General features: G+C 35.8%; 1 protein-coding gene across 2 annotated transcripts; it reads right to left on the bottom strand.

Moving 5' to 3' along the window:
- Positions 1–15,240: 15,240 nt before the first annotated feature.
- LOC117317973 lies at positions 15,241–23,570 on the bottom strand. 2 transcript variants are annotated; one of them, XM_033872944.1, is made up of 7 exons: positions 23,502–23,570; positions 21,503–21,662; positions 21,295–21,391; positions 18,194–18,392; positions 16,762–16,815; positions 16,331–16,477; positions 15,241–15,434 (listed from the first exon to the last, which is right to left on the bottom strand). In XM_033872944.1, exons 2-7 carry the CDS (start codon positions 21,616–21,618, stop codon positions 15,268–15,270), a joined length of 780 nt encoding a protein of 259 aa, XP_033728835.1. In that variant the 5' UTR covers positions 21,619–21,662; positions 23,502–23,570; the 3' UTR covers positions 15,241–15,267. The 2 variants fall into 2 exon arrangements, with proteins under 2 accessions (XP_033728835.1, XP_033728834.1); XM_033872943.1 differs by having other exon boundaries at positions 21,295–21,662.
- Positions 23,571–26,779: the final 3,209 nt, after the last annotated feature.

Genomic DNA, 26,779 nt, shown 5'->3' with positions numbered 1-26,779 from the left:
CGTTTCTACGCCGAATGACTGTATCACTGAAACGCTTGTAAAGCTTTGCACTGTCTTTCAAGCGTATTCGAGACGAATAATTTTTTATGGGGGTCACAATGGGAGATCTTATTGTAAAATATTTCCCCCAGGTGAACTTTTATGCAAAGAAGGTCTCGAGAAACCCCTAGAAGAAAAGAAGAAATTGGTTTCGATGGCAAAAAACATGTATAGGCCCTGTATTGTATTTATATACACAGGCCTACACATGTACATGTACTTTAATGTACCCGAAAATTATAATTCGTGAACAATTAAAATATTGACTTAGATCTACATGTACATTATTATCTATATAAATGTCTCTGATTATACAGTAGGCCTACGTGCACGTGATGTTGTACAGTTTGTATTTTTTTTAGATTATATTTAATAAAAGCTTAATTGCATCTAATGTGTTTTAACCACAGGCGCGTAAAAGCTACGAAAAATCAGGCCACCAGCTTATAAATATAAGTTTCAATAGGGGCGTCAAATTATACACATAACATTATTTATTTTAATTTCAATTATTTGTTTTAATATTTCAATTTAATTTGCAATCTTTTTTCGTAAGAAGAATCTAAAGTCAAGTACTTGCATTGATCACTAAGATAGATATAAAAAAAAAACGTTATATAAGCTCTAATTAAGCTTGCTTTTTTATCCCATATGGAATATCTTCAACTTAATCCAAAATGCTCAATATTTTTTTCTTCTCTCTTCTTTATCACATTTTTGAATTGAATATTCTTGTATGTACCATCATGTGACTATGTTATTGTTTATTATTTTGTTAATTTTACGGGAGAAGTCGTTTATAAGTTGGTAAAACTTGCTGACTAATCCCTTTGTCATTTTTGTCAATAAAATATGTTTAAACTAAAACTTCATGGGTTTTGCGTATTTTGAGTATTTAATAAAATATTGTTTAAACTAAACTAGAAAAAATAGATAGTGGTAACTAATTGAGTACACGTACAACAAAAGCAACACTGACCTCAAATTTAAGTCTATACGCCACATATCAAATTCAGACATCAGTAGCCCAGGGACGTACACAATGTATCTACAGTATGTATGTCCAGGAGTAGCCTTCCGAACCTGAGTTATAAGATATATATCCTGTACCATTATAGCCTTTAGTTTCAAAACTTACCCCGCCTGATGGTAAATGATGATGTTTTACACCCCCGAGATCCCAACCAAACAGTACAGTGACAGAATAGACAGACGAATAGTGTATCAAGTTTAACAAACTACACAAAATTAACAACAAATCTAGATTTTTAATATTTAAAACATTTATGTACGGTAAAAAAAAGTTTTCCCTTTACGCGCTCACGTAAAACTTTTACGTGAGCACGTAAACGTTTTTTTTATATTTAAAAGTTTTTACGTGAGCACTTAAAGGAAAACAATATTTTTAATGCAGTCTACATGAAAAACACATTTTCCATGTCACCTCTGTTCCGCCGTAGATTTGGGTGTCATTTGCGCCCTCCCCAACTACCCAACTAATATTATATCCTCCCAACCCAACCAAAGCACTTTTTAAAGGAATGATCACTCCTCATTTGTTAATCATATGGACAAAGTATTATTGATTTACACAGTTAGGCCTAAGCCAAGGAAAATAAACTGAGATACAATATACAAATATTTCCCTTTTGAATTAAAAAGTGCCCCGTGCTGTGTCGATTTGGGACAGAATACACATGTATATACGTGTCCTCCAGGGATTTTTTTTAATGAATTTCTATGGGCAAATATAGACTCAGTGGTGTACAATCATTGTTAACCCTGGCGAAAGACAAAGGCCACACCAGCTGGTGTTCCAGGCGTGTTGCTCCAGTCACTGATGTGCCTCACTATATGTACATATACTACATGGCCACTGGTGTTCCAGGCGTGGATGATCTACATATACTACATGCATATGGTCAGCTGGTGTTCCAGGCGTGGAGGATCTACATATACTACATGACCAGCTGGTGTTCCAGGCGTGGCGGATCTACATATACTACATGGCCAGCTGGTGTTCCAGGCGTGGATGATCTACATATACTACATGGTCAGCTGGTGTTCCAGGCGTGGAGGATCTACATATACTACATGGCCAGCTTGTGTTCCAGGCGTGGATGATCTACATATACTACATGGCCAGCTGGTGTTCCAGGCGTAAGGATCTACATATACTACATGGCCAGCTGGTGTTCCAGGCGCGGAGGATCTACATATACTACATGGTCAGCTGGTGTTCCAGGCGTGGAGGATCTACATATACTACATGGCCAGCTGGTGTTCCAGGCGTGGAGGATCTACATATACTACATGGCCAGCTGGTGTTCCAGGCGTGGAGGATCTACATATACTACATGGCCAGCTTGTGTTCCAGGCGTGGAGGATCTACATATACTACATGGCCAGCTTGTGTTCCAGGCGTGGATGATCTACATATACTACATGCATATGGTCAGCTGGTGTTCCAGGCGTGGAGGATCTACATATACAGTGTACTACATGGCCAGCTGTCCTGTGTCTTGCGTATTACCTCATCATAATGTAATATAAACTGTGAAAATGCTCATTACAAAAAAAAAATGCCAACGTGATATTGAGATATATCTTTCTTGTACATATTATATCAAGGCGCTACTACAAATATGTTTTATTTGATATTAATGAAAACGATTTGATATGAAAATATTTCAGTATAAAACATCATTTCATTTTAAAAGTGTATACATCATAAGCTTTGAAAAACTTCATATGCAGCTATGGGGACATACATTGCGACGCGCATGAGCGATCGAGTTTCTCGCTCAAGGTGAACGATTTTTTAAGTTACATTATTGTACATAGATTACGCCCCTAGTCCTAATCTGTAAGTAAGAGATCTAGGGAATACCTTTTTGTTATTTCTATCTTGAAAATGCAATCAGTTTTCTTTTTCATTTTCAAGATAGAATAACAAAAAGGTATTCCTTATATCTCTTACTTACAGATTAGGACTAGGGGCGAATATTTTTCTCTCTATAAATATACCAACCAGATGGAGGCGCGCGTGGTTGAACACAAACGAATTATCCGTTTCATAGTGTTTTGTTTTTGTTTTTTTATGTTTTCCATTTCTAACAATTATATATTAACGATTTTATGTTTTGAACGTTACCGTTATAGGTTTTGAATCTGCTGGCGTGATTATGGACAGTATTATTGGGTTAACGTGACAGCTGACGTTTTCATTGTTCTTTCTTCTTTGAGGACTCCGCTTGACACAATTGTTTGAGATTTTATAAGAAATCATGGCACCATTTCCAGATTTTACCTACAACTCCAGTTCCCGAGTTTGGAGGAGAATCTTGGCCCAGTGCTAGTGTGCCTCTTATAGTGAAGCGATACAAAAGCGCTCTTTTCTACATCCGTTTTGGCACTAAGATAGTTTGCTTAAGTCATTTGAACGAGTCTGGTCCTATCGATATAAAACTAATTTTTAACTGGTTTTCGAAATCATTTCGTCCTTGTCTTTTACAGCCTTTTGCATGTACTTGTTACAGTCAAACTGGTAGGACGGATGTTGTTGAGTGACTACTTACATTTGGTATTCCTATTTCTGAAAATTGGTGTCATATTGGCATCTTTCCATGATGAAATTTTGCTGTTGTATTTCTTGAAAAGATTTGTTAGGGGGATTTTTAGTTCTGATACTGCCAAAGCGAAAAGCCTTGAGTGTAGGTCCTCTATTCCTGGGCTTCGGCTTGGATTAATGAATGGGATAAACTTTGCTATACGGAATTACTGGTGAAAATATTTAACAATAGTATACAAAATGAGGTCTGCCCGAAAAATTTCAAGCTAGGGAAAGTCGTAACGTTATACAAAGGAAATAACAAAGACAGGCTTGACGTAATTTAACAGTTATAGGGATATAACTCTAATGTCGGTAATTCAAAAACTTTTCGAAAACATGATTTATAGGCGGTTAGTTCTGTTCTCGGAGATGATCAACTTTCCTTCTAAATTCCAACAAGGTTTTCGCTGGTGATGTGGTAGTATCACGACAGGATTCATTCTTCAGGAAAGTAGGAGACGTCTTCGCCTGTATGTGTCCATGTATTAGAGTTCATTCCCAGCTAGTCAAGTTTAGATTTTTTCGGACAACCAGAAAACATTTAATAGTGTTTGGATAACCGGTCTTTTCTACAAACTTTACCAGCTTGGAATGAATTCTTAAACATGGAGACTCATGTATAACTCATTTCAACATGTGAAAGCCGTTGTACTATATGGCGGGAAAATGTCGGAGCCCTACTACGTCACACAGGGTGTCGGCCATGGCCGGACCAAATCTGCCTGGTGTTTCTCGTCATGATTGACGCAGAAACTTACGGAAGCCAGTTAGGGTCACAGCGAAAAAATATATTATGTCGTAATAACGACATAGTATCTCGTAATAACGACTTAGCTATGTCGTTATAACGACTTAATATCTCGTAATAACGACTTAGCTATCTCGTAATAACGACTTAGTATCTCGTAATAACGACTTAGTATCTCGTAATAACGACATAGTATCTCGTAATAACGACTTAGCTATGTCGTAATAACGACTTAGTATCTCGTAATAACGACTTAGTATCTCGTAATAACGACTTAGTATCTCGTAATAACGACTTAGTATCTCGTAATAACGACTTAGTATCTCGTAATAACGACATAGTATCTCGTAATAACGACTTAGCTATGTCGTAATAACGACTTAGCTATGTCGTAATAACGACTTAGTATTTCGTAATATATTGAGTCGTTATTACGACATAGCTAAGTCGTTATTACGAGATAATATATTTTTTCGCTGTGACCATAACTGGCTTCCGTAGAAACTAGATATGTCGCAAAATGGAATATTGGTAGATAACATAATAAGGTTCCCTGTATACTTCTAGAGGATGATACTTGTGTCATATCTGGATGTAATAGAACGTTGCAATGACTTCTTGATATTGTATACAACTACTTGCGTAAATGGGGGCTTAATTACAACTCTACCAAGAGTGCAGCTGTGCATTTTCGTCCTGAAAGAGGAAGGATCGACGTTGTCAAGTATCGCTCGGCCAGGAACAACTTCCAACTGAAAATTAAAAAATATGCGGGTGTTATCTTTAATGAAAACCCCAAAAGCGATCTTGTTATACTAGAATCAATTAATAAAAATAGAAAGAAATTGAATAGCTTCATTTCAATTGGAGGCCACCAAAATAGAATGAGCCCTGTCACAAGCGTGTCAATATGGAAAGGATAATTTCACCATATCTTTTATTTAGCTAGTAATTGTGGAGCAATTTTTCTAACTATATATTGAATAACATCGAAATATTACAACGTAAAGCCACATAGAATACACGGTTTTGACACTCGTTATCATTACGCTTTCGTGAGATTAACACGGAAATTCAACAGTCCAAACTATTCCTTTGGAAAAACCTATGTACAGAAGAGAAACTTATTTCTATGGAAACGAACATTTGATACAAGATTGATAATATATTCGACTAAAAACATGCGTTCCTTGGGATTTCTACCGGACGTTTGGTTTGGTTTGGTTTATTTTGTTAAACGTCCTATTAACAGCTAAGGTCATTTAAGGACGGCCTCCCGTGCGATGTGCATGCGTGTTGTGAGTGCGTGTACACGAATAATGATCAAGTACAATATAGAGACATTCTTCAGGTTATGTGACCCTGATGATGACATTTCATTTAAAGGTCCATGAGAAAAAGTTTATCAAAAGAGTGTTACAGACGTACGAAGAGAAAAATGGAGAGAATCATTGGCAGGCAAGGATGGTTTACGTATTTTCACCATTGTTCATGTTAAACTAGATATGCATCCCTTTCGGAAAATATCTAAATGTAATGCTGGAGAGAAACATGGTAGTTGGACGAACTAATACAGCTATCATTCGTTTTGGAAGCCGATCCCGTTGTCTGTAAGTCACGTGGTAAGACGGTAAGTGACATAGTGGTCGACTTCCTTATCGAATGCCATAATAAAATTATTCTCTACGCAGAAAGGGACTTAATCCCACAGGCGCTTGCATAGAAAATGTGATTTTCAATTTTTTTTATTTGACAGTGGTATGTGTAATCTGTTAAGCTCAAGGTTGAGCTTAACAGATTACACATACCACTGTCAAATAAAAAAAAATTGAAAATCACATTTTCTATGAAAGCGCCTGTGCTTAATGCCTAGAGACCATTGTCAATTTCCTCCCTGTTACCGACTATACGTGAAGTTCACGGAGATGAGTGAAATCAACCAAACAAAATTATTCTTGTCAGACGGTCGAAGAGGTAAATTTATCGGAAACTGAGTTGAAAGAAATGATAAATTGTATAGCAAAATTAATACCCAAAATGTAATTGAAAATTGACGCAATATTATAAGAGATAATTAGCCCAACAATGAACTGTTAAATTAATGTTATTCGTATCTGTAAATATTGATATCAGTAATATCTCAACTATGTAATTTTTATGCACTGCACCACGCCTATTTTTTTTTTTTTTGGGTTTTTATTTTTTTTTGTAATCTCATGAAAATGGGGAAATAAAGATCATCTATCTAGTTGTGAGATGTCTCCGTCGGGAACAAATAGTGTTGTGAAACATCTATTGGGTAGAGCTGTTTCTGAATTGAATATTGTTAGTTTTTGCCATTTTTAAGCAATACTACCTTACTTAATTTTCGTTTTTGATTGTACATATTTCCAGATAGACCAAAGGTGTCGAGAAGCGAGCACCATGATGTTGACATCGAGTTTAATGACAGTGTGAGCCAGATGTTCTCCCATTCGACAGTCAACGCATACATATTGCCATATGCTAATATCGCTCGCGCGCGCGCGTGTATGTGTATTTGTACAGCAGTTTGAGTGCGAGAAGTCCTATACATTCAGTACTTGTATAACATAAGTAGAAAGCGGTATTTGTGATCTAAAAGTACATTGTACGTAGATCCGTCATAAAAATATACATGTATCTACCATATGTTTTCTTACATGGGGTCTACGATATTCACGTGAAAAATGGATGTCTAGTCTTCAGTGTAACCACTCTTAAGTTGACAAATTATAAAGGAATAAAAAAAAAACTCACTTTGTCTTTTTTTTTTAGTTTCATTATCATAAAGAGAAATTAACGATTGTTTCCTGCCAACTCATTATTATCATACCGATATTAAATACATTTCAGTCTCAACTTTCAGCTTAAAAAATCCCATTTCTCGCTTAAAATCAAAGTTAAAAGAAATGTTTTTCCGTCGTTGATTTTTTTTTGGTTTAAACAGTATTTATTTGTTCAAAATGACAATAAGATAATACATAAACAGAGAATAACAGAGAATTCAGAAAAAAAAGTACTTACGTACTTATATTAATCCGTCTTCTCTTTGTGTGACAGGCATGATCAACAGAAAAGATGTCATGGTGAGCCAAAGACATACATGTACATCTTGTATGGACATGGCTCAACATGACTCCAGGCCCGTAGGTTGTAAAATCAGCAGAGAAAAGATAATACTGTCGTTATAATAGTAAAACAGTAATAATAGTTATATCAATTAGTAAAATGATAACATTAACACATTAACAATACTGTAGTTGAAAAGAAGAGAAAACATTGGAACGAGAAGGGGTAGAAGGTTAGGGGGTTGTGGGAGAGAAGGGTGGGAGTGATGGAATATATTTCTTGGGGGAGTAATACACACTCGTAAACCCTCGTAAAGTAGTGACAGCTGTAGATATGGATTACAAGATATAGATTTTGATATGATAACTAGCCTCATACAGAATCAAAGCGTTTACTTTTAACAATGAATGCTTGAACAGCATTAAAAATATTAACGTTTTCTGCCTCTGTACGCGACGAAACAGGTTGTTGATAGGATTGATATATTGGCGGTGTAGCATGCTATACGTATTGTACTCCAGGAGATAGTGCTTTACGGTTTCTATTTGACCGCAAGTACAGAAATGACTTTCAATCAAACATTTTTGCGAAATAGGTGATCTCGAAGAGAGCTACATTTCGAACGAAGTCTGGCATGAGAAATTTGACCCAATCGTTTTCCAGTAAAATAGTACCTGGGACTTTTCAATTTTCTAGAATTGAGATGAAGTTTCAGGAATGAAATGGAAGGATTAACTTTTATATTAGGAGGTAAATTATTCTGGAAGTTAATAGTAAGAGGAAATAAAGAGTTATTATAAAACGTGATTTTGGCTTGTACATGTAGGTTAGCATTATTTTGAGATTGGCGTGTATTATGATCATGCATTTCATTGATTCGATTAGGTAGTATTTCTGACAAATAGCTGGGTGTCAGTCCATGAATGATTTTATGAAGCATGATAATTTTATGTTTGCGTCTTCTTTCCGACAATGGCTCTATTCCAGTTTCCAGGTAAAGGGAATCATGACTAACTAGTTTAGTGGCACCACATATTATTCTAATAGCTTCAAGTTGTATACACTCTTTTGCATATGTTACATACCACATCGGCGTATTCCAACAAGGGACGAATAAAAGACAAATACGTTTGTTGTTGACTTCGTCTGTCGACTCTAAATTTCAATTTTCTAAAACTGTTAATGCGATATGACACTTTAACAATAATATTGTCAATATGTTTCCAATCAGCGTTGTTTGAGATAGTAACACCTACTGTAGGTGTTGGTCAGAATTAACTTCAGAAATAGGGATGTTATTTAGAAGGAGAACCGGATGAGGAGGTTTGTTAACTTATTTTACCTACTACGAGACTCTTCGTTTTATTAGGGTTAAAATCTACCAACCATTTAGACGACCATTCTTGTACCAACAATAGATCGTTTTGTAAAATGCGAGAAGTATTAAGATATAAAGTAGTGTCATCAGCAAATAACTTTACTATTGCTTGAATATTTTCAACAATATCATTAATATGGATAATATGGAAAAGAAGAGGCCCAAGGATGGATCCTTGAGGAACGCCTGCATTTATACTAAACCAACTAGAAGGAAGAACTTTCATTTAAGATCACTGTCTGTTTCCTATTGGAAAGATAGTTAGCAAACCAAACTAATAGATTCCCTCGAATTCCCACTGAAGAAAGTTTACAATTCCGGAAAAGTGTAAGTGGACAAAGATTTGTTAAATAAGATTGACAGAGGATAACAAAGGATATGTGAAGCTTCTTTGAGTAGGCGTGGACTCATGAGGTCAAGGCCAACTGCCTTGGAGATGTCTAAGGAAGAGATCGCATCTTTGATATCGTCTTCAGATATAGTAGGATTATTTAAAGTGTTGTCGGGTAGATTGTGGAGGACTGGAGTAGGAATTCCTGAATCGTTCACTACAGACTGAGAAGAAAAATAAGAATTGAAGGCCTCAGCTTTGCTGGCATCGTCAAGATACTGACGCCCTTCATGGTTGATACTAGGAATGGAGGTCTTGGTGGAATTAGCGTCCAAAAGAGATTGGGCTATTTTCCACCAATCCCTTTGATTGTTAGCATTATAAAGTTTAGTTGAAAGCTTGCTATAGAACCTAGACTTTGCTTGACGCTTGTCATTTTGCCTAATAGTAACATATCTATTAGGATGCATTCCCGGGCAATAGTAAATATAACACCATTAAGTGCATGTTTAGAGTTGACACCCAACCCCAACAGACATTCCTTAATATATCGCGATATGTATTATAATTACCACATATATGACGTTTGAAAGAAGGAGGGCGTGATTTGGGAAAATACAAGAAACAGTACGTAGGGCAGTGGTATCTGAGAGGTTGGTCTAGGAAATGTTCACCTACTATAACCTCTTTTATAATATTTACATTATTAACTAGAACCAGATCTATTAATGAATTAGATGTACTGGTACAGTGAGTGGGTTATGTGACCATCTGCAAAGTAGCGTGTATGGGGATTTTGTTTAGAGTAGTCGACATTGAAGTCACCTGTGATAATACTATTATTACAGTTCGCGTTAAAAGCAAGATCTATCGAGTGTTCAATGTTTTGCCAGAGCGATATTGGAGAGTTAGGTCTGTAAATGGCTCCAAGTAACAAAATCGTACCAGAGACGGAAGGGATCTCGAGATTTTGTCTGCGTTTAACATGGACGTCGTCCCTAACGTAAACAGAGACTTCACCTCCAAGTCTATCTGGTCTACATTGGTGGGATTGAGTGTGAACGCCTGGAAAGCCAAGCTCTTGCGTAACACTGCATGAAAACCCGCGTTTAATGAAATAGTTATTTTCAGTAAACCTCATTAAACTTTTAAAGTTTAAGTTTTATATTGGTTTAATGAAAATTAAATTCTAGATTTACGAAAAGTTTTATATTTTTGTAAACTCCAGATTTAAGCACCAGTAAATGCCAAGTAAACTCCATTCATGGTACAATCCTAAGTTTATGAACATATTTTCACACAGGACACAACACGTCAACATATTTTCACTAAATGACGAAACACGTCGTAAAAAACAACATATTTTCACAAGGTGACAAAACACGTCAACATATTTTCTTCGTGTGACAAAACACGTCTTTCAACAAAGGATACCATGCCCTATGTCTGCATGACTTGTTATTATAAAGTAAAAGATAAATTCAACGAAAATAACTTTATTACAACCTTCCGTGTATAAATATTTAAAATTCTTCCAAAAGGACAAATGAAAAGGACTTTGTTTCTAACTTGATCATATGCATTAACACACACTGCAAAGAATTCTTTGTACAGACATTAATTGGGATTCACTCCTTACATCAATTTCTCTAATTTACAAATGACAGCTGAATCCCTCTTCTCTCCCCCTCCCCTCCCTTATATATCCCACCTATACGAGCCAGGCGCGTATTTGTAACGTAATGTCAACATTTACAAAATAACTATAATTTAACGTTTATCAATTCAAAAACATGTACTTCAATTATCTTTACTTAAAATTGAATAAGTTTCTCATTACTTATTTAGATAATAAATCAAAACTGTAAATTAATATAAAGTTTTGGCGGCTTTCTTCTACTTCCGGCGGTTACATATGTGTACAGTTAAACATTGCCTAGATTATACACACAAGTGGTCAGTCAATTGAAATACTACAAACTGGTGTGACTATGTGAGATTATAATAGGTGAAAAACCTTCAAGTATGTCGGATAATCCATCGTTTCTATCTGGGTCGACGAACCGATTTATTTTCCGCCGAATTTGAGGAAGAAGTGATGTTTCTCATGATCATGTTGTGGATAGTTTATCGGAAGATGAGGAGATGTACGTGCCGCCAATCAATCGTCGAGATTTAAATATATGACAACGTCTTACCGTAGTCCAGGTCTCTCCGAAAGGATTCGAGTAAATGAAATACGAAATCGCAGACTTACAAAAATGGTACAGTAGATATAAACAATAAAACTCCGGCAGGATCTTCATCGAGATCCACACATGTATATGTGCGCACTCATGTTGGACACAGGTCAAGCAGCGCGCCAGGGAGTGGACAAAGCAGCAGCAGGAAGGCAACGCCGGATCGGATTACGCCTGATGTTAGTGTACTAGTGTAAACATTACCAGTATACATGTACTATAGATAATTAGTCTGAAGTCAATAAAACCGTGCGGTCAACGACCTACATTTGGTTTAACATTCAGTTTATAGAAAAACTTTAAAAAAAAAATAATTTAACCAATGAAACTAGAGAATATATACTCAGTATATAAATACAGGTATTGCATGGAATAAATGACAGAAACACGCTGATAAGTTAATTAACCAGTCTGTTATTTGATATCGATTTCACTTTCAACTAGTAACCGTTATGTATGCCTTCTATTGGCTGTTTGATCCCTGTAGAATACAATTCCGTGTCTCCTGAATTAGTAGTGTTTTAGTGATTGTAATAACATGTTTGTTTTATTTGAAAATTGAGAGCTTGTTTTTGTACTTCAAGTTTGATAAGTTAAAAGAAAGAGGATATATCTGAATAATAATTGATATCGCATATGCATATGTATATTAATACAGCAATGCATTACATATATTGGTGACGGTTAAAGTTTATACAAGTTTATTCCTTTATTTCAGAAACTCACAACAAGGGAAGCTGCTTGCTTGAAGTAGGCATCATAGAACGAAGGGGAAAAATTAGAAAGTAGAAATGATGTCTTCAGAATATGAGGACGAATCAGACAAAGACAGCCTTTCCAATATCAATGTCCTACCACGAAGGAGCGATGAAATAGATAAGATCATTACGGAACTAGGCAAAAAACTGAAAAGTTCTAAAAGACAACAGTATAAACGACAGAAGTGTCCAGCAGAAAATGTCCGGATTAATACGATTACTTGAGATTGACAATAAAACAGTAACGGAATGGTATAGCAAGAAAATTGAGTGTCTAGTTTAAAGAGATAAACTTAATGGCAAGATTAAATTTGCATTGAGTTTACTGGAATTTACATTGAGTTTACTGGAATTTACGTTGAGTTTAGTGGAACTTACATTGAGTTTACTGGAATTTGCATTGAATTTACTAGACATTATAGGGAGTGTATCGAAATTTACAGCGAGTTTGCTGGAATTTACATTAGGTTTACTGAAATTTACATTGAGTTTCCTGGAGTTTACAGCGAGTTTAGTGGAATTTACAGCGAGTTTGCTGGAATTTACATTAGGTTTACTGAAATTTACATTGAGTTTCCTGGAATTTACAGCGAGTTTAGTGGAATTTACTGCGAGTTTGCTGGTATTTACATTAGGTTTACTGAAATTTACATTGATTTTCCTGGAATTTACATTGAGTTTAGTGGATTTACAGCGAGTTTGCTGGAATTTACATTAGGTTTACTGAAATTTACATTGAGTTTCCTGGAATTTACATTGAGTTTAGTGGAATTTACAGCGAGTTTGCACGAATTTACATGAGGTTTACTGAAATTTACATTGAGTTTCCTGGAATTTACGTTGAGTTTAGTGGAATTTACAGCGAGTTTGCTGGAATTTACATGAGGTTTACTGAAATTTACATTGAGTTTCCTGGAATTTACGTTGAGTTTAGTGGAATTTACCGCGAGTTTGCTGGAATTTACATTAGGTTTACTGAAATTTACATTGAGTTTCCTGAAATAAAAATTGAGTTTACGAGAATTTTGCGTGGTTTACTTTATTTTAAAATCTGACGTTTACTTGCAGTTTAAGAGGTCAACAAAACGTCATTAAATGGCGGAGTTTACCAAGATCGAAAACGGCTACAAAACTAGACTTAAACTTCAAGTTTAGGGGAATTTAATTTGGAATGAAACCCTATTAAACGACTGGTTTAATTGAGTTTAGTTAAGGTTTCCTTCCTAATTAAACTCACTATTTCATGCAGTGTAAGATCAGTGTCCTTTAGCTAAGTTTCGTTAAAGACAAGATCAGAGTGATGAAGTAATTCGAACTGAAGAGTCTCAATTTTTGGTGAGACTTTTTTTTTTTTTTTTTTTTTTTTTAATTTTTGAAGATTTTTCAACAGTACATAATACATTTACAATTAAATTTATCCATAAATCATACATACAATCCTTCCATTCTTTATAATTAGTTAAAATTCAACAGTATATTGAAGATCATTTTAAAAATATTGTATGTACTGTACTGTATTTATGAAAGAAAGGACGAGGGATAGAAGAAATTAAAGAAAAAGAGACTTTGGATATTAAAGTTGAAGAAGGAATTTCGTCAGTGGAGTAAACAGACGAGATGATGGTGGAGTCGCTAGAGGACAGAGATGATAACGACACTGGACCGGGATTAGGCTCTATATTACCTGATGATAATATCAAATATAGTGCAACGTCATATAAAACACAAAGACTGACGACATTAGAAGAAGCTATACTGCAAATTATAACTGATAGTTGATTTTTTTCTATTCACATTATATTGTTGTATCAATTAAAACGAACGGTGTTTTTAGGAAGATATATCTTAGACTTTAAGCAGTTAACACAAACTGAATTTTAAGGTTTTATATCGTGCACATTGAAGATGGTTTCCAAAGGGAGGCAAACCAAAGTCTGTATAAGTATCAGCTAAAAGATGGCAGTAAGGACACCAGTTCGCCTGTTGACAGTATAATGTGACCGCTTTGGGGTGTCAAACTACTGAGACCAGTTGTGATATTTCAGTGTGATGACACTATAACAGTCAGGTGATGTTATGGAACCGTTATATGTATGATATGACCGGGCTGGGTGTCAAACTACTGAGACCAGCTGTGATATTTCATTGTGATGACACTATAACAGTCAGGTGGCGGTATGGACCTGTTGTCTATATAATGTGACCGGGTGTCAAACTACTGTGGCCATGTGTGGTATTTCAGTGTGATAACACTACAAAAACGTCATCCAGTGGTCCCATCATTGGACTAAAGTTATCTTATTGTGTCAAAAAGAAAGAAAAACTAAACAATAATAAACCACCAATCATACGTTTCATTTTTACCCAAATATGTTGAAAACAATACAGATAATATACTAGCGAAAAAAAAGAAACGCAAGCTTATTTTCGATATTTTTTGTTTTGTTTTTTGTTGTCCTACATGTATCACAAACGGTGTTTGAGTGGATACCGTTAAAACAATGGTACCCTACTCTGTTTACTCATCTAAATCATTCGCGTGTGTCCCCACCCCTGACATCAGTCGCTGCTCTCAATGTGTTTATTGCCCTTTGATGGATGCAGCGTCGAGCGGGGTCACGGTCGACTGAATTTTAACCGTAGAACATTTTCACAGTGCACGGAGATAGCTCAGTGTGAAATTTAGATTATTTAGTTATATTAGAAAAACCGAACTTTCTTTTTTCCGCTCGTATTAATCTCTATTAATCGGAATTCACCCTCCAGCATTATCCGTCGGGGTGAAATTCGTATTTCTCGACCTGACGAAAAATCCCAAAGTGAGGATAGAATAATTCTACATTATGGCACAGATTTTTCAATGATAACATTTTGTTTGAATAGCGCACGCCTTGGACAAAATCAAGAGATAATACCGACATTCAAATTAGATCATAATTCCAATTCAAAATCAGCAAAACGAGTACAAAAAAAAAAAAAATCAGAAATGTTTTCATACAAATATAACTTTCTTATTTCTGATGAAGGAATGAACATACGTATGCAGCTTTCTAAATTTTATTTTTGAGGATCATTTCTTTCCAAATGAGATCCAGTGACCCGTTGTTGGTTTTTGATACCCGGATGTAGGGCACATGCCACAATACTTTTTACAGTTTTGTCGGGACCAGTCGGCAAACTCCGTACAGACAGTCTGGCTGTGAAAAAGGGCACAGCTGTCCACAGCATCGCTACATCCTGAAAATATTATAGAACGGCAAATTATAGCTTGATGTTTCTTGCTGCATCTCGATATATGGCGTCATATTCACAGTGACCTGATAATTTGTTACAGTCTACATGTATTTGGACCTTTCCTAGAGTATAAAGCACATTTTCAGACACCAGATTAAATTCGGTAAAAATAACAGGAAGGAAGAAGGTTACCTACCTGTCCCGTAAGAGGAAACTTCTCTTTTTTTCTAAACAACTGTCTCACTTTTGGCCTTTAGTAGATCGTTCGACCCTGTGAGGTAAGCTTTGAGTTCTTTCCTCTGCGATCAAAGAATGATAGTTTCTTACGCTCAGGATTTTTATGTGGTAAGACTGGTTCGTCTGATGTCAGTATAATGTGAGCGGGGTGGATAGTCCTGCTAGATGTTTTCGGTAGCATGTTTCAGTGAGATAGCACTATAATGTCGACATCAGTTCCGTGCTATCACAAGGAGACAAACACAAACATGTCACAGACTCCAAAAAACACATACACATACGAATGCATCTTACATACAGGGTGTGCCGGCCTTCAATGGCCACAATTGTAGATAGGACATTTAACAAAATGCAGCCGAAACCTCAAATAACCCTGATTGTTGCGAGGACACACTATTTACATCCACGACCACATCGAAACGCACTAATCTTTCATACACACTTCACTTTCTCACTTAAAATCTAACTAAAATCAAACGTAATTACTGAGGATGATCGATGTACAAAATAATTACGTTTGAATTCCCTCAGGTTTCACTCGGACACATTCAGACACACTCGAACACACTCGCACACATTCGGACACACTCGGACACACCCATTCACATACTCTACGTCGTCACCATTCCCGCCTAATAAATAAAGCACAATATACAACATACCAGTATCAAGGGTATCGGTGGAAGCCGTCTGAGGGATTGGTGTAGCTTGGACCGTTGTCGCTGAATTGCAAGTGACAGAACAAAAATTGCATGGCAAGCAGACGGTTCTCTTCCCAACGAGCCCCATCACGACTTGTGTGAATTTTCCTTTAAAAAAGAAGATAAATCACCTCAATTATATACAAAAAAAAAATCTGCAGTGTAATATCAGCTACTTTAATGTCTTCTAATATAATATATGCTGTTGAATGGAATGGTTTTACCTTTATAAACAGATCGAGCCATTATGGCCATCTTAGCGGATCATGGTTGTCTTCATTAAAAAAATTTTTTTTTTTTTTTTTTTTTGTAATTTTCAGCTGCATCTTTGGTTTTGAATCGCTAAAAATCATGCCCATGTGAATTAGATTCATTCCGTAAATTACACTTACCTAACTCGCAATGGCAACCGATGCAGAGTTTTGAACTGCAGGTGAGATCTTTCTCTGAAATAGCAATGTCGACAGATCGTTCTGTATTACATTATTTTGTACACGAGGCGATTCTTTAGGTTATGTTATGGTTAAACGTTGTCAGATTATTAAAGTACTTGTCATAGACAATATGTATATCCCTCCTTATCCCTCGTTCTACGTCAGATTCTAGCTTGTAAGCACTCGCGCCCATATTGACCCATACATTTTTCAATATGCATGATTTATCAAATATTATTGACCTACAGAATTGTTAAAATAACGAGGTACCTCCCATTTCATAAACAGAAGAAGAAAAGTCGTTGCCAGACACTTACATGTGTATATGTCATGGGGCCTCTATATCATAGTGAAAATACATTTGGTCCTTTTGGCGTCTTCTGAACGCCATCTTTTGGCTTTTTATAGAATCCATCTTTTTGGTGTTTTCTGATCGCCATCTTTTGGCCTTTTCTAGAATCCATGGCGTTTTCTGGACGACTACTTATAACTACAGTAATATGTTACTTGCAGACACTTTTAAATGTATATTCATAAACAACGTTATTGCCATGTTAAATAAATGTTAGTTGTTGGAAACAATATTTGTTATGTTTTCATAACCAAAACGAGCCAGCTGTGAAGCCTATACAAATATTTTCACCTGTTAATGAACAGTAAACATATATATAATCTATACCTCAAAAAGTGTATAGACTGCTGAAGAACAAACTGCATCATATTCTCATCAAACCGTGCTGTTGGCCAAAATTGAGGTCCACGGCATTGGTCAATATCATATGATTTCATGGTATCTGTTAATAACTTTACTGTCAGAGCGGGGAAAGCATATGCCTGATGAATCTCATGGAATGACGTAAGAGGCGACTGATTGTGCCCCTCCCCCTCCCCTCTAGCTGGGTCGGGAGTAGGTTTCTATGTCTTCAGTTCAGGGGAGACATTGGAGAATACTAGAATAGGGCGCGCTGTATCCTACTGCATGTTAACCGGAGAAGGCGACAAAAAGAGGGTCCCCTGAAGAATGAGTGATTTTCTTCCGTGTCTGATAGTTGGGGGATATTGATGAGAATGAAATAGATCTGCTTCCCCTATTGCAATGCCTAGATCTGAAATCGTTCCTTTCTTTCCCCACTGCTCTGTGTTTTGTTTACCACTATAGGTGTCCCCTTGACACCCATCCTTTTATGACCCTGGCTGTTGTGAGGACGTTAAGCACTTTTATTGTCAAGATTTCATTTGCTTTTGAAATGAATACTTGACTCTATATCACCAACATATTTTTACTTTGAAGGAGTTGGTCCCAAACTGAACTATTTTTACTTAAAGGAGTTGGTCCCAAACTGAACTAATTTTACTTAAAGGAGTTGGTCCCAAACTGAACTAATTTTACTTTGAAGGAGTTGGTCCCTTTCCGTCCGTGAGTCGGCTGCCGTGTTCATCCGTTGAGGCCTATCGGTTTGTGGGGGTGAGTACATTGAAGAGTGAGCGGTATTTAGAATGGGCGTGGCTCCAGAGAGGTGTTTCCCCGTTATAGCATCACAGACTGTGCTAAATAGTTGGCCTCCTTTGTTGTTGTTGATGTAACCGACCTAAAATATATAGTTAAAGTTGAAAAAAATACGTGTATAGTGTCATTCTACTACAACAAAAATGCCCTACAAGGTAGCATTACATCCCAAGCGGGGTCATACTATATAACGGACGAACCACCTCTTATACATGTACCACTATCGTGAAGTCTAATATCCTTGTACAACTCAAGAATGAAATTGAAACTGACCTGTTTACGTTTGCCTTTAAACTCTCACAGAAACTTCCTGTATATGCATTATCACCTATGTGCTTAGGTAGATCATCTTCAACTTTTAATCTAAATATGAAATGTAATGGATATGCATTATACGGAATCATATTAGATATATATATATATATACTTAACTATTAATTATTATAATCATATACATGTACATACAATGACATATAAAGCGCTGGTGTAACATAAATAATTAAAATACATATGGTACGTTATATCTATATATGTTTTTATCACTATCAATACAATATGTATGATTATCATTGGCAATATATTAAATTCATCGACGTTTTTGTTATTTTGTTGTTATCCATGATATATGCAGGATTATTATTATTAAAAATATTGAATTCACCTCCGTTTTGTTATGCTATATTATCAACCCGATATCAATTATTATCATTTAAATACATTAAACGCATCTATGTGTTAATTTCCAGCAAGGATACTACAATGTTGTTTATTTACGCACGAGAACACCACACAAATGAAATGTGAATAGCTGTACAATCTGCGCTGTGGTTGGTCCTACTGTATAACAATAGGATCGAAACCCCCCTATTGTTATACGTCGTGTATCTATCTGACCGTGTCGGCCAACACCACAACTTAGACCGATGGTCAAATTTAGTAAGCTTAGTGTTATATTTACATGTGAAAACATTTTAAAATGTCATTTCGTATTTTAGTAAGATTTTAAAATAAACATGAAAACTTTATATTGATACAGTTTTATCAAGTTAAACATTCTATTTATGAGAAGAACATATATAAACCTTTATTTAATTTGTCAGGCAGTAGATAACGCTCGGAATAATGCAAGCTAACATAGATGGTGACACATTAGTTAGCGATGTTTAATTCTACATTATCATGACCCCGGCATCCTTGAAAACTAAACCCTACACTCTATTATTTACTACAAAGGGACAAAACAAGCGAGGTATTGGTTGAACATTCTGTCTATATCATGATGAATTTGTCAGCATGTTTAAAACGGTATCCCACAGGGATCTTACAACTCTACCCACCAAAACACACTCTTTATGAGTATGCGTAATCTTTGTCTATTTTTGTCCTCGTCTTTCCTTGACATGATTATTCCTATGTCATGTGTATTAACAAAATATGATTACACGTTTGTTCTGTAGGTTTTAGAATAAACAAGCTCATGATGAACAGCTTTAACTTCAACTAATTTATAACACTTTAAGGAATGGACGATAGGTCCACCGCACCATGGACCTCCAAACTGTAGACAGACGCTCTAACCTATATCTACCCGACAAACGGCGGTCAGTCGAGGCTAGCCCTCTCTTTCATCAACGTTCATTAACTTAACGAAATTCCTTCACTGTTAATTCCACAATAAAACAGAATCGAAGGGAAATTCATTAGCTAAGGTTTCCCCCTTAAATCAGATCAAGCTTCCCTTAAGAAAATACAGAATTTTGTTTAAAGTTACCGAACGCTGAAAAACTGCGGCCAGTTTCGCTACACATTTATCGCCATTCAAGTATATTATTTCTAGAATATAAACAGCTAGCAGTCTTTATCAAGTAAAATGAACTTGGTATTAAGTCTTGACAAAGGACATCAGTTATCACCAGTAGAAATATTTCTGTCTGATGTTATGTCGTCCTGTAATTAATAATCTTGTCACTATATCAATACTTTAATATTCATAGCAGCCCACATCAACATTAAATTAAAGCTATGACACTCCGCATACCAAAGTGTATCAAAGGAATTCAAAATGTCTGATTTTTAGATTTTTTGTGACATAACGTAATTATGTGAATATAGATATGTGATGTATTTTCAACACTTTTATGTCATGGTATTAAGCTATAACTGATATCACCAAGTTCAAATTGTTTATTAAAGTGACGTCACTTTATCACACTCCAGCTTTAATAAACGAAAAAGTGTGTTTGAATATTATCATCTGAGCGAGTTTCTAAGACTGTTGATATTTAATTTGATGAGGTTTCAATAAAAGAAATATCTGGGATATGTATTGAGTTAGTGATATTCCGTCCTTTCGTAATGAAGAGTTATCTGCTCTTGTGATCAAGTATTGATAGTTACGTCATTTTTTGTGAAAGTTACGTCATAGATTTGTGGGAAAACGACCTAATTTTCTAACACACACAAACTAATGACGTCACATTGAATACAAATGTACCTCACAAGAACAGATTACTCTGCATTACAAAAAGACTATGCATTAAACTCGTAACGTTGCAAGATAGAACAATAAACTGTTTCAGGAATAAAGATATGAAAAGTAAATAAATAAATAAATGAAGTAACAGATATCTTTAAACATGTAAAATACTGTACATAATAAAAATAAGGAATGTCCAGCATGCTACGACTTATTCAGACACTATAATATAAAATACTATAAACTAAAAGATAACAAGATAAGGCTTATTCCATATTGTCAAAAATGGTATGTAGTCACATTATGTTACATGAAGTAAAAGCTAGGAAAAGTTATTCCTTTTCCACATTATATGCAGTTTGTTAGCTAAAATATTTGATGGTGATTTACGTAATATATATTTGAACTGAAAAAAATTACCTAAATCAATATACTGGTAAGCATCAACTATATGAGGCCAACGTAAATCGTCATTAAAATCGCATTTTCATAAATATCTTAAAATCACCTGTCCGGACAGAGAAACCAGGAATACATCCACAAGTGCTTCACTGGATTCGTGGTGACGCCTCAAACATCGACCCGGAAGTAGGCGAGGAAAGAATCTGTTGACAAATATGGCCTTTTCTTGTATATAAGATTTTGCTGGTGTTTTATGCTCCGGGAACGGAAAGAAATCAAATTCGTCCTTGACTGAAGAAATGTGACCCATATACCTTTTATTTACTGCAAAGACCGGCAAGGAGCCTTTCCCAAAGTTACACACACAGTGGTAAACATTGCTGTATGGCGTCACTGTTGGTATCACCAGAAGCATAGCGAAATACAGCATGGCTTGTTTTAGGTAAGGTTACATCTAACACAAAATCGCTTAGTCTGAAATCAATAATTGGAAATGAAATATCATTCCCAAAAAAAAAGATCATATCCAATATCTATTAACGAAATTTTGTCTCTAAAATTGAGGTTCAAGCATAAATTGTCTATAACATCTTACTAAATATGCGTGTCATGATAGGGAAATAACAGTGGTTTGAACATAGATATATTATCATCACCGAGAGTCCTGTGAATATACCCTTCTATTATATATCAATATAATCAAAATATATGGTTTGTTTCCTCCAGACTCAGACGTGTCCGATACCTGTTGAATTCGCCTAGTTGTTTCGTTGTCACCACCTGATATGTAGCTTTTCATTTGAGAATGTGACTTTACTCTGATTTGACCTAGATTTGTATGGTGGATGTTGTCTATGAAGTACTTAGAGGACGCTTATTCTCCCGGCGCACCTGGCTTTATTTTCCTTTTTCTCGTTCAATGTCTCCAAAGAAGCAGGTTCTTTTTCGTATATTGTCATTATTTTATAGATGTAGAGGTAGAATTACGTTAATATGTCGATATTCTGTGTTGTTTTTGATATTTTACCCCAATAAAATGATTTATGTATTTAGTCACGTACTTCCATTATTAGGCCGGTTGTAGAACCACTTAAAAAGTTCCAAACATGGATACAAGTACACTAGAAATGATGACGCATTCCAAGGTACCCAAAAATTGATTGCATATTTTACATGCTTTTAAGTGTTTTATGACGTATCAACATTTTGAATCAATGTAAGAATTCAAATTTCCAGAATAGAACACCCACATCATCCTCGAAGTAAAGATTTAGAGGCAACTCTCGGTTAACTGTACTAATTGTGCAAGCATCCCAACCATTAATTGTATTAAAACAAATTATCAATATTTCCTCGGATCTTAAAAAGGCACGTGATGGGAGTAGAAAGGCATATATATACATATATATAAATAACTCAGGTAGGTCGTATTGTCTCCATGGAACATCAGTATAATTGAACCCATTGTAAGACGGCGTAACAGAGGGTTTGAAGGTGTCGGGGACAAAAGAATTCTAACCCAACACGACACTCGCAATTGATTCATGCATTATGTGTAAATAACACACTAGAAATGATGACGTATTCCAAGTTACCCAATAATTAATACATAAATCGGCTATGATGTCCCAGATGTTCATTTTCATTGAATTGTCACAGGTTGGGAGAAAATTAAACAATAACAACTTAAAAACTTAACATTATTCAAACTATGGAGTAGCCATAAACAAAAATAGATTTCGACCAAGACAATGAGCTAAAAGAGTAAACTTGTCAGACTAGCAATAGGCTAACCAATGTTAGCAATCTACCAAGGAACAGCCAGAGCTTATAATCAACTCTGACAACGAGCTATCTAACCAGTCTTTGACCACATTAGAAAAGCGTACCTTTAGATCAACGGTGTCTCGGTTTGCCCAATACAGAGATACAGTACATCAGAGAAAACACGTCACATTATGGGTGTCATAAATGTGATAACGAAATGAATGCTTCTTAATTGAAATGTGTATCAAAGAACATTATTGACACAAAATATTTGTTTAAAGATATTTTTTTATATCTAGTCTGGAGGGGGACATGGAGATTCACTTTATGTATTGGTCACATATTTCATCGACTACATCATACCGAAGTTATATGATAATGGTTCATATATGTTGGTCTGGTGACAGTAAAAGAAATTACAACTTGATTCCGTAGAGACTCTGAATTGGTCATTTCTGGTAACACTAGTGTCGGGTACGGCAAGTCGACAGTTTAAAGTTCTGACTTTGAGACATTAAATAATTATAATGATAAAATCATACTCACCTGTTAATCGTGCCCGCTGCACTCAAAGGTGCGGGTCTTATCTATCTAGGTCCGCATGTCTGATTTCTTTGTTAGCTTCTTTATAAACTCACAACTTAAAACATATAACGGAACCACATATGACATGCATATAACCCGAGGGACATGAAACTTAATACGAGAAATATATCAATTAAATTAATGCATCAAGACATTTCCGAAAACAACATTAATTTAAAAGTGATTGAACGAATTTCGGCTTTTTAAACTATAGACAGACGAGGTTAAAGAACATGATAGAATGAACTTTCATTATCTATTAGATCGACTGTTAGATCGGGCGGGCGGTGTTCGTAACGATAGATGGGCCCAATTATAGGGCTATCATACGCGGTGGCCGAGTGGTTAAGGTGTACCGACACTTTATCACTAGCCCTCCACCTCTGGGTTGCGAGTTCGAAACCTACGTGGGGCAGTGGTCAGGTCTGACTGTAGGCCGGTGGTTTTTCTCTGGGTACTCCGGCTTTCCTCCACCTCCAAAACCTGGCACGTCCTTAAATGACCCTGGCTGTTAATAGGACGTTAAACAAAAACAAACCAAACAAACCAAACTGAAAAAGGAGATTGAAGCCGGCAGTCTGCCGGGTCTGTTGGCCTCTAGTTCAGCGTCAGCCCCCCCCTCTGAGAATAGCTTTGGGTATCCCCTGTTCGAGACATGCCATCGTCTATAACGAGAATTCACTGACCTCGTAGGTTTCTGGAAAATTGATTTCTATCATTGGAGAAGACTCATGTTTTTATTTTCTTTATAAAGTCAACATACAACTCACAAATAGTTGGTCATATTATAAGCGGTTATTTCACGGGCGCAACTTTCTCAGCACAGCTACAACACGTAACAGTTTGTGTCAACTTCGAATTTAAAAAAAGAGCATTTTGCAATCTATAAGCTAAATAAACTGATGAAAAACAGGTAGATAAATGGTAGTAACCTGCAGCTAATCAATTAAGGAGGCGGTAACATGTCCTGCCTGTCTCTCCTGTTACAACTCGTGTCATTTGTATATTATTTTACACCGTGTGTTTCGTAGCTACACATACAACAAACCTTTTCACTGATAACGTCTAGTATTATCGTATAAAAGTATAGCACATACATGTATATATATAGTTGTAACATACATCTCTGCTGCTGACCTATTGCGGAAGGAAGGAGGGGGTGTAACATATGTCCAGCTATCATCTACATCTATGATCGATGAATTCAAAAATTTGAAAGTACACCAGGCTTTTTTTTATTTTAACATCGACACATATAATTAAAATCGAAACAGACTAGTATAGCTATTCTGCTGTCGAGAACAGCAGCATGTATCTAGTGAGAACGGAGTAACTCTCTCCCGGTATAGCTTGTATCATTTAAGTAGTGTGTACAGGTGCCGCTTAATTAAGATATTCACAGACTTATCATCGTCTATCATTATTATATACTCAGTTGAGACTTCCATCAGAGCAAGGGAAATTGAAGCCGATAACAGATAACCTATCCTACAAAATTTCGAGTTTGTATAGCAAATCAAAATAATAGGAAGAAAACATACTAAGCGAATAAAAGGTAAGACACATTCTTCTAGCCGAGAGCCACGTGGCCTTTGGCGTCTTGTTACAATACATTAGTGCTAAGTGTAAGGTAGCAGTGTACAGTAAAAATGCCAAATTCTGAAAAATATGGCACATGCTTTAGATATGTAAACATTGCCAGTTAACCTTACATATAACCTCTAATAAAGTATATATATTTGAAATCTGTACAACATTTGCAATTTTGATAGAGCTCTGAAGGATAAGTAAACTGATATTTTCTGTGACTTTTAGAGCTGTGAATACCATGGTAACGGCTTAAAAAATTCTCAAAAATTGCAAAATATTATGATATTTGACCCAAAATGGCACAATTCTCTACACAATTTTTTCTCTGAAACCTATTTAAAATTAAATATCTCTATCCCAAAGACAGAATTAATCTTGTTTGGACATATGTTGTAAATTAAGTTTTTCCGCTATCTTACCTTTTCTGTGGGCTTCCATTTTGCGCTGTAGGCGAAACTAAATTTCCTGTGTAAACACACGTTCGGAAAATCCGGATATTTAAAATCCGGAACCAATTTATTGATTTTTGTTTTAATAAATGTGAAGCCTGTATGTACTACTTCATACTGGATATACCAATTATAGTGTACATTTATTTTTTCATTTTTTATACATATCATAATACAGGAGTTATTTGCTTAACAAAAAAATTGCCCATGGCCAGGCTGTCTTACTGTGGTGTGCTACCTAAATATAAACGCCACGTGGCCTTTGGCTTCTTGTTACAATACATTAGTGCTAAGTGTAAATATAAACTTCATCTATTTTGCAACAATTGCGAAACAAGCTATATCAACTTATATTTATCGCGCTTGTTGACCCGGATAGAAGTGCGCGAGGAGTCTTACGGTAGGAGGGAACCGGAGTACCCGCGGAAAACCCACGTGGTCGGGGCAGGTGACCCAATACCTTTTCACGTCTGATCGGGGGAATCGAACCTCGGCCGCCTAGGTGAAAGGCTTTCCAGAAAACAAAAACAAAAACAGAAAACTGCCCAAGTCATACATTTTTTTACATTAAGCTAGGCAAAACGCAAACCAGACCAATCCACTTACTAACAAGGTATTTGTGGATTCTTTCGAATGATATGACTTCTATAGTGCCAAGCTAACTAGAGTAACGATGACCTCAACTGATATTGATGCACAACAGATATGCGAATTATAGAAAACGGTATACAGCTAAACTAACCCCAGCGATCGAAGAGCTAATTCTATAAATAAATCTACAAATATTTCATAGTTAATTTTATAACTAATTGTATAGATATTTTATAAATAATTCTATATGAACAATTCCATAAATAATCATAAAAATATGCCATAATCCCGCCAATATGTGAAATATTTTGCAGCAACTACTAGTTACTTACAGCGCAATTAAGGGCTAAACAGCATCAAAACATAGACAGGGTTATCTGCCGTAGTTTGTCTACTCTCCACTAGGTTTCACTTTTTATTCATGAGCGTAGCCTAGCGGAGAGAAATGGTTTTAAGGCTGATAATCCAGTCTCGGACAAAAAGGGTTAAAAATAAAATTCCTAAATAAAATCACTCATAGAAAATACGAAACCAAACCGAAACCAAACGGTGATTATGGCCACTTAGTATAAAAAAAAATGTAGCTGACGAGACACAGACCGTGCTAAA

The sequence above is a fragment of the Pecten maximus genome, chromosome 19 (assembly GCF_902652985.1).
Source record: "Pecten maximus chromosome 19, xPecMax1.1, whole genome shotgun sequence".
Lineage (NCBI taxonomy): Eukaryota > Metazoa > Mollusca > Bivalvia > Pectinida > Pectinidae > Pecten > Pecten maximus.
This window is presented reverse-complemented; position numbering and strand designations above follow the sequence as displayed.

Coding starts and splice junctions, on each gene's coding strand:
- LOC117317973 (XM_033872943.1), bottom strand. CDS start 21,618: ATGCTGTATTTCGCTATGCTTCTGGTGATACCAACAGTGACGCCATAC. Junction 18,393..21,294: donor TGGTTTCTCTGTCCGGACAG/GTGATTTTAAGA, acceptor TATATATTTTAG/GTCGGTTACATCAACAACAA. Junction 15,435..16,330: donor CACCGATACCCTTGATACTG/GTATGTTGTATA, acceptor TAATATTTTCAG/GATGTAGCGATGCTGTGGAC.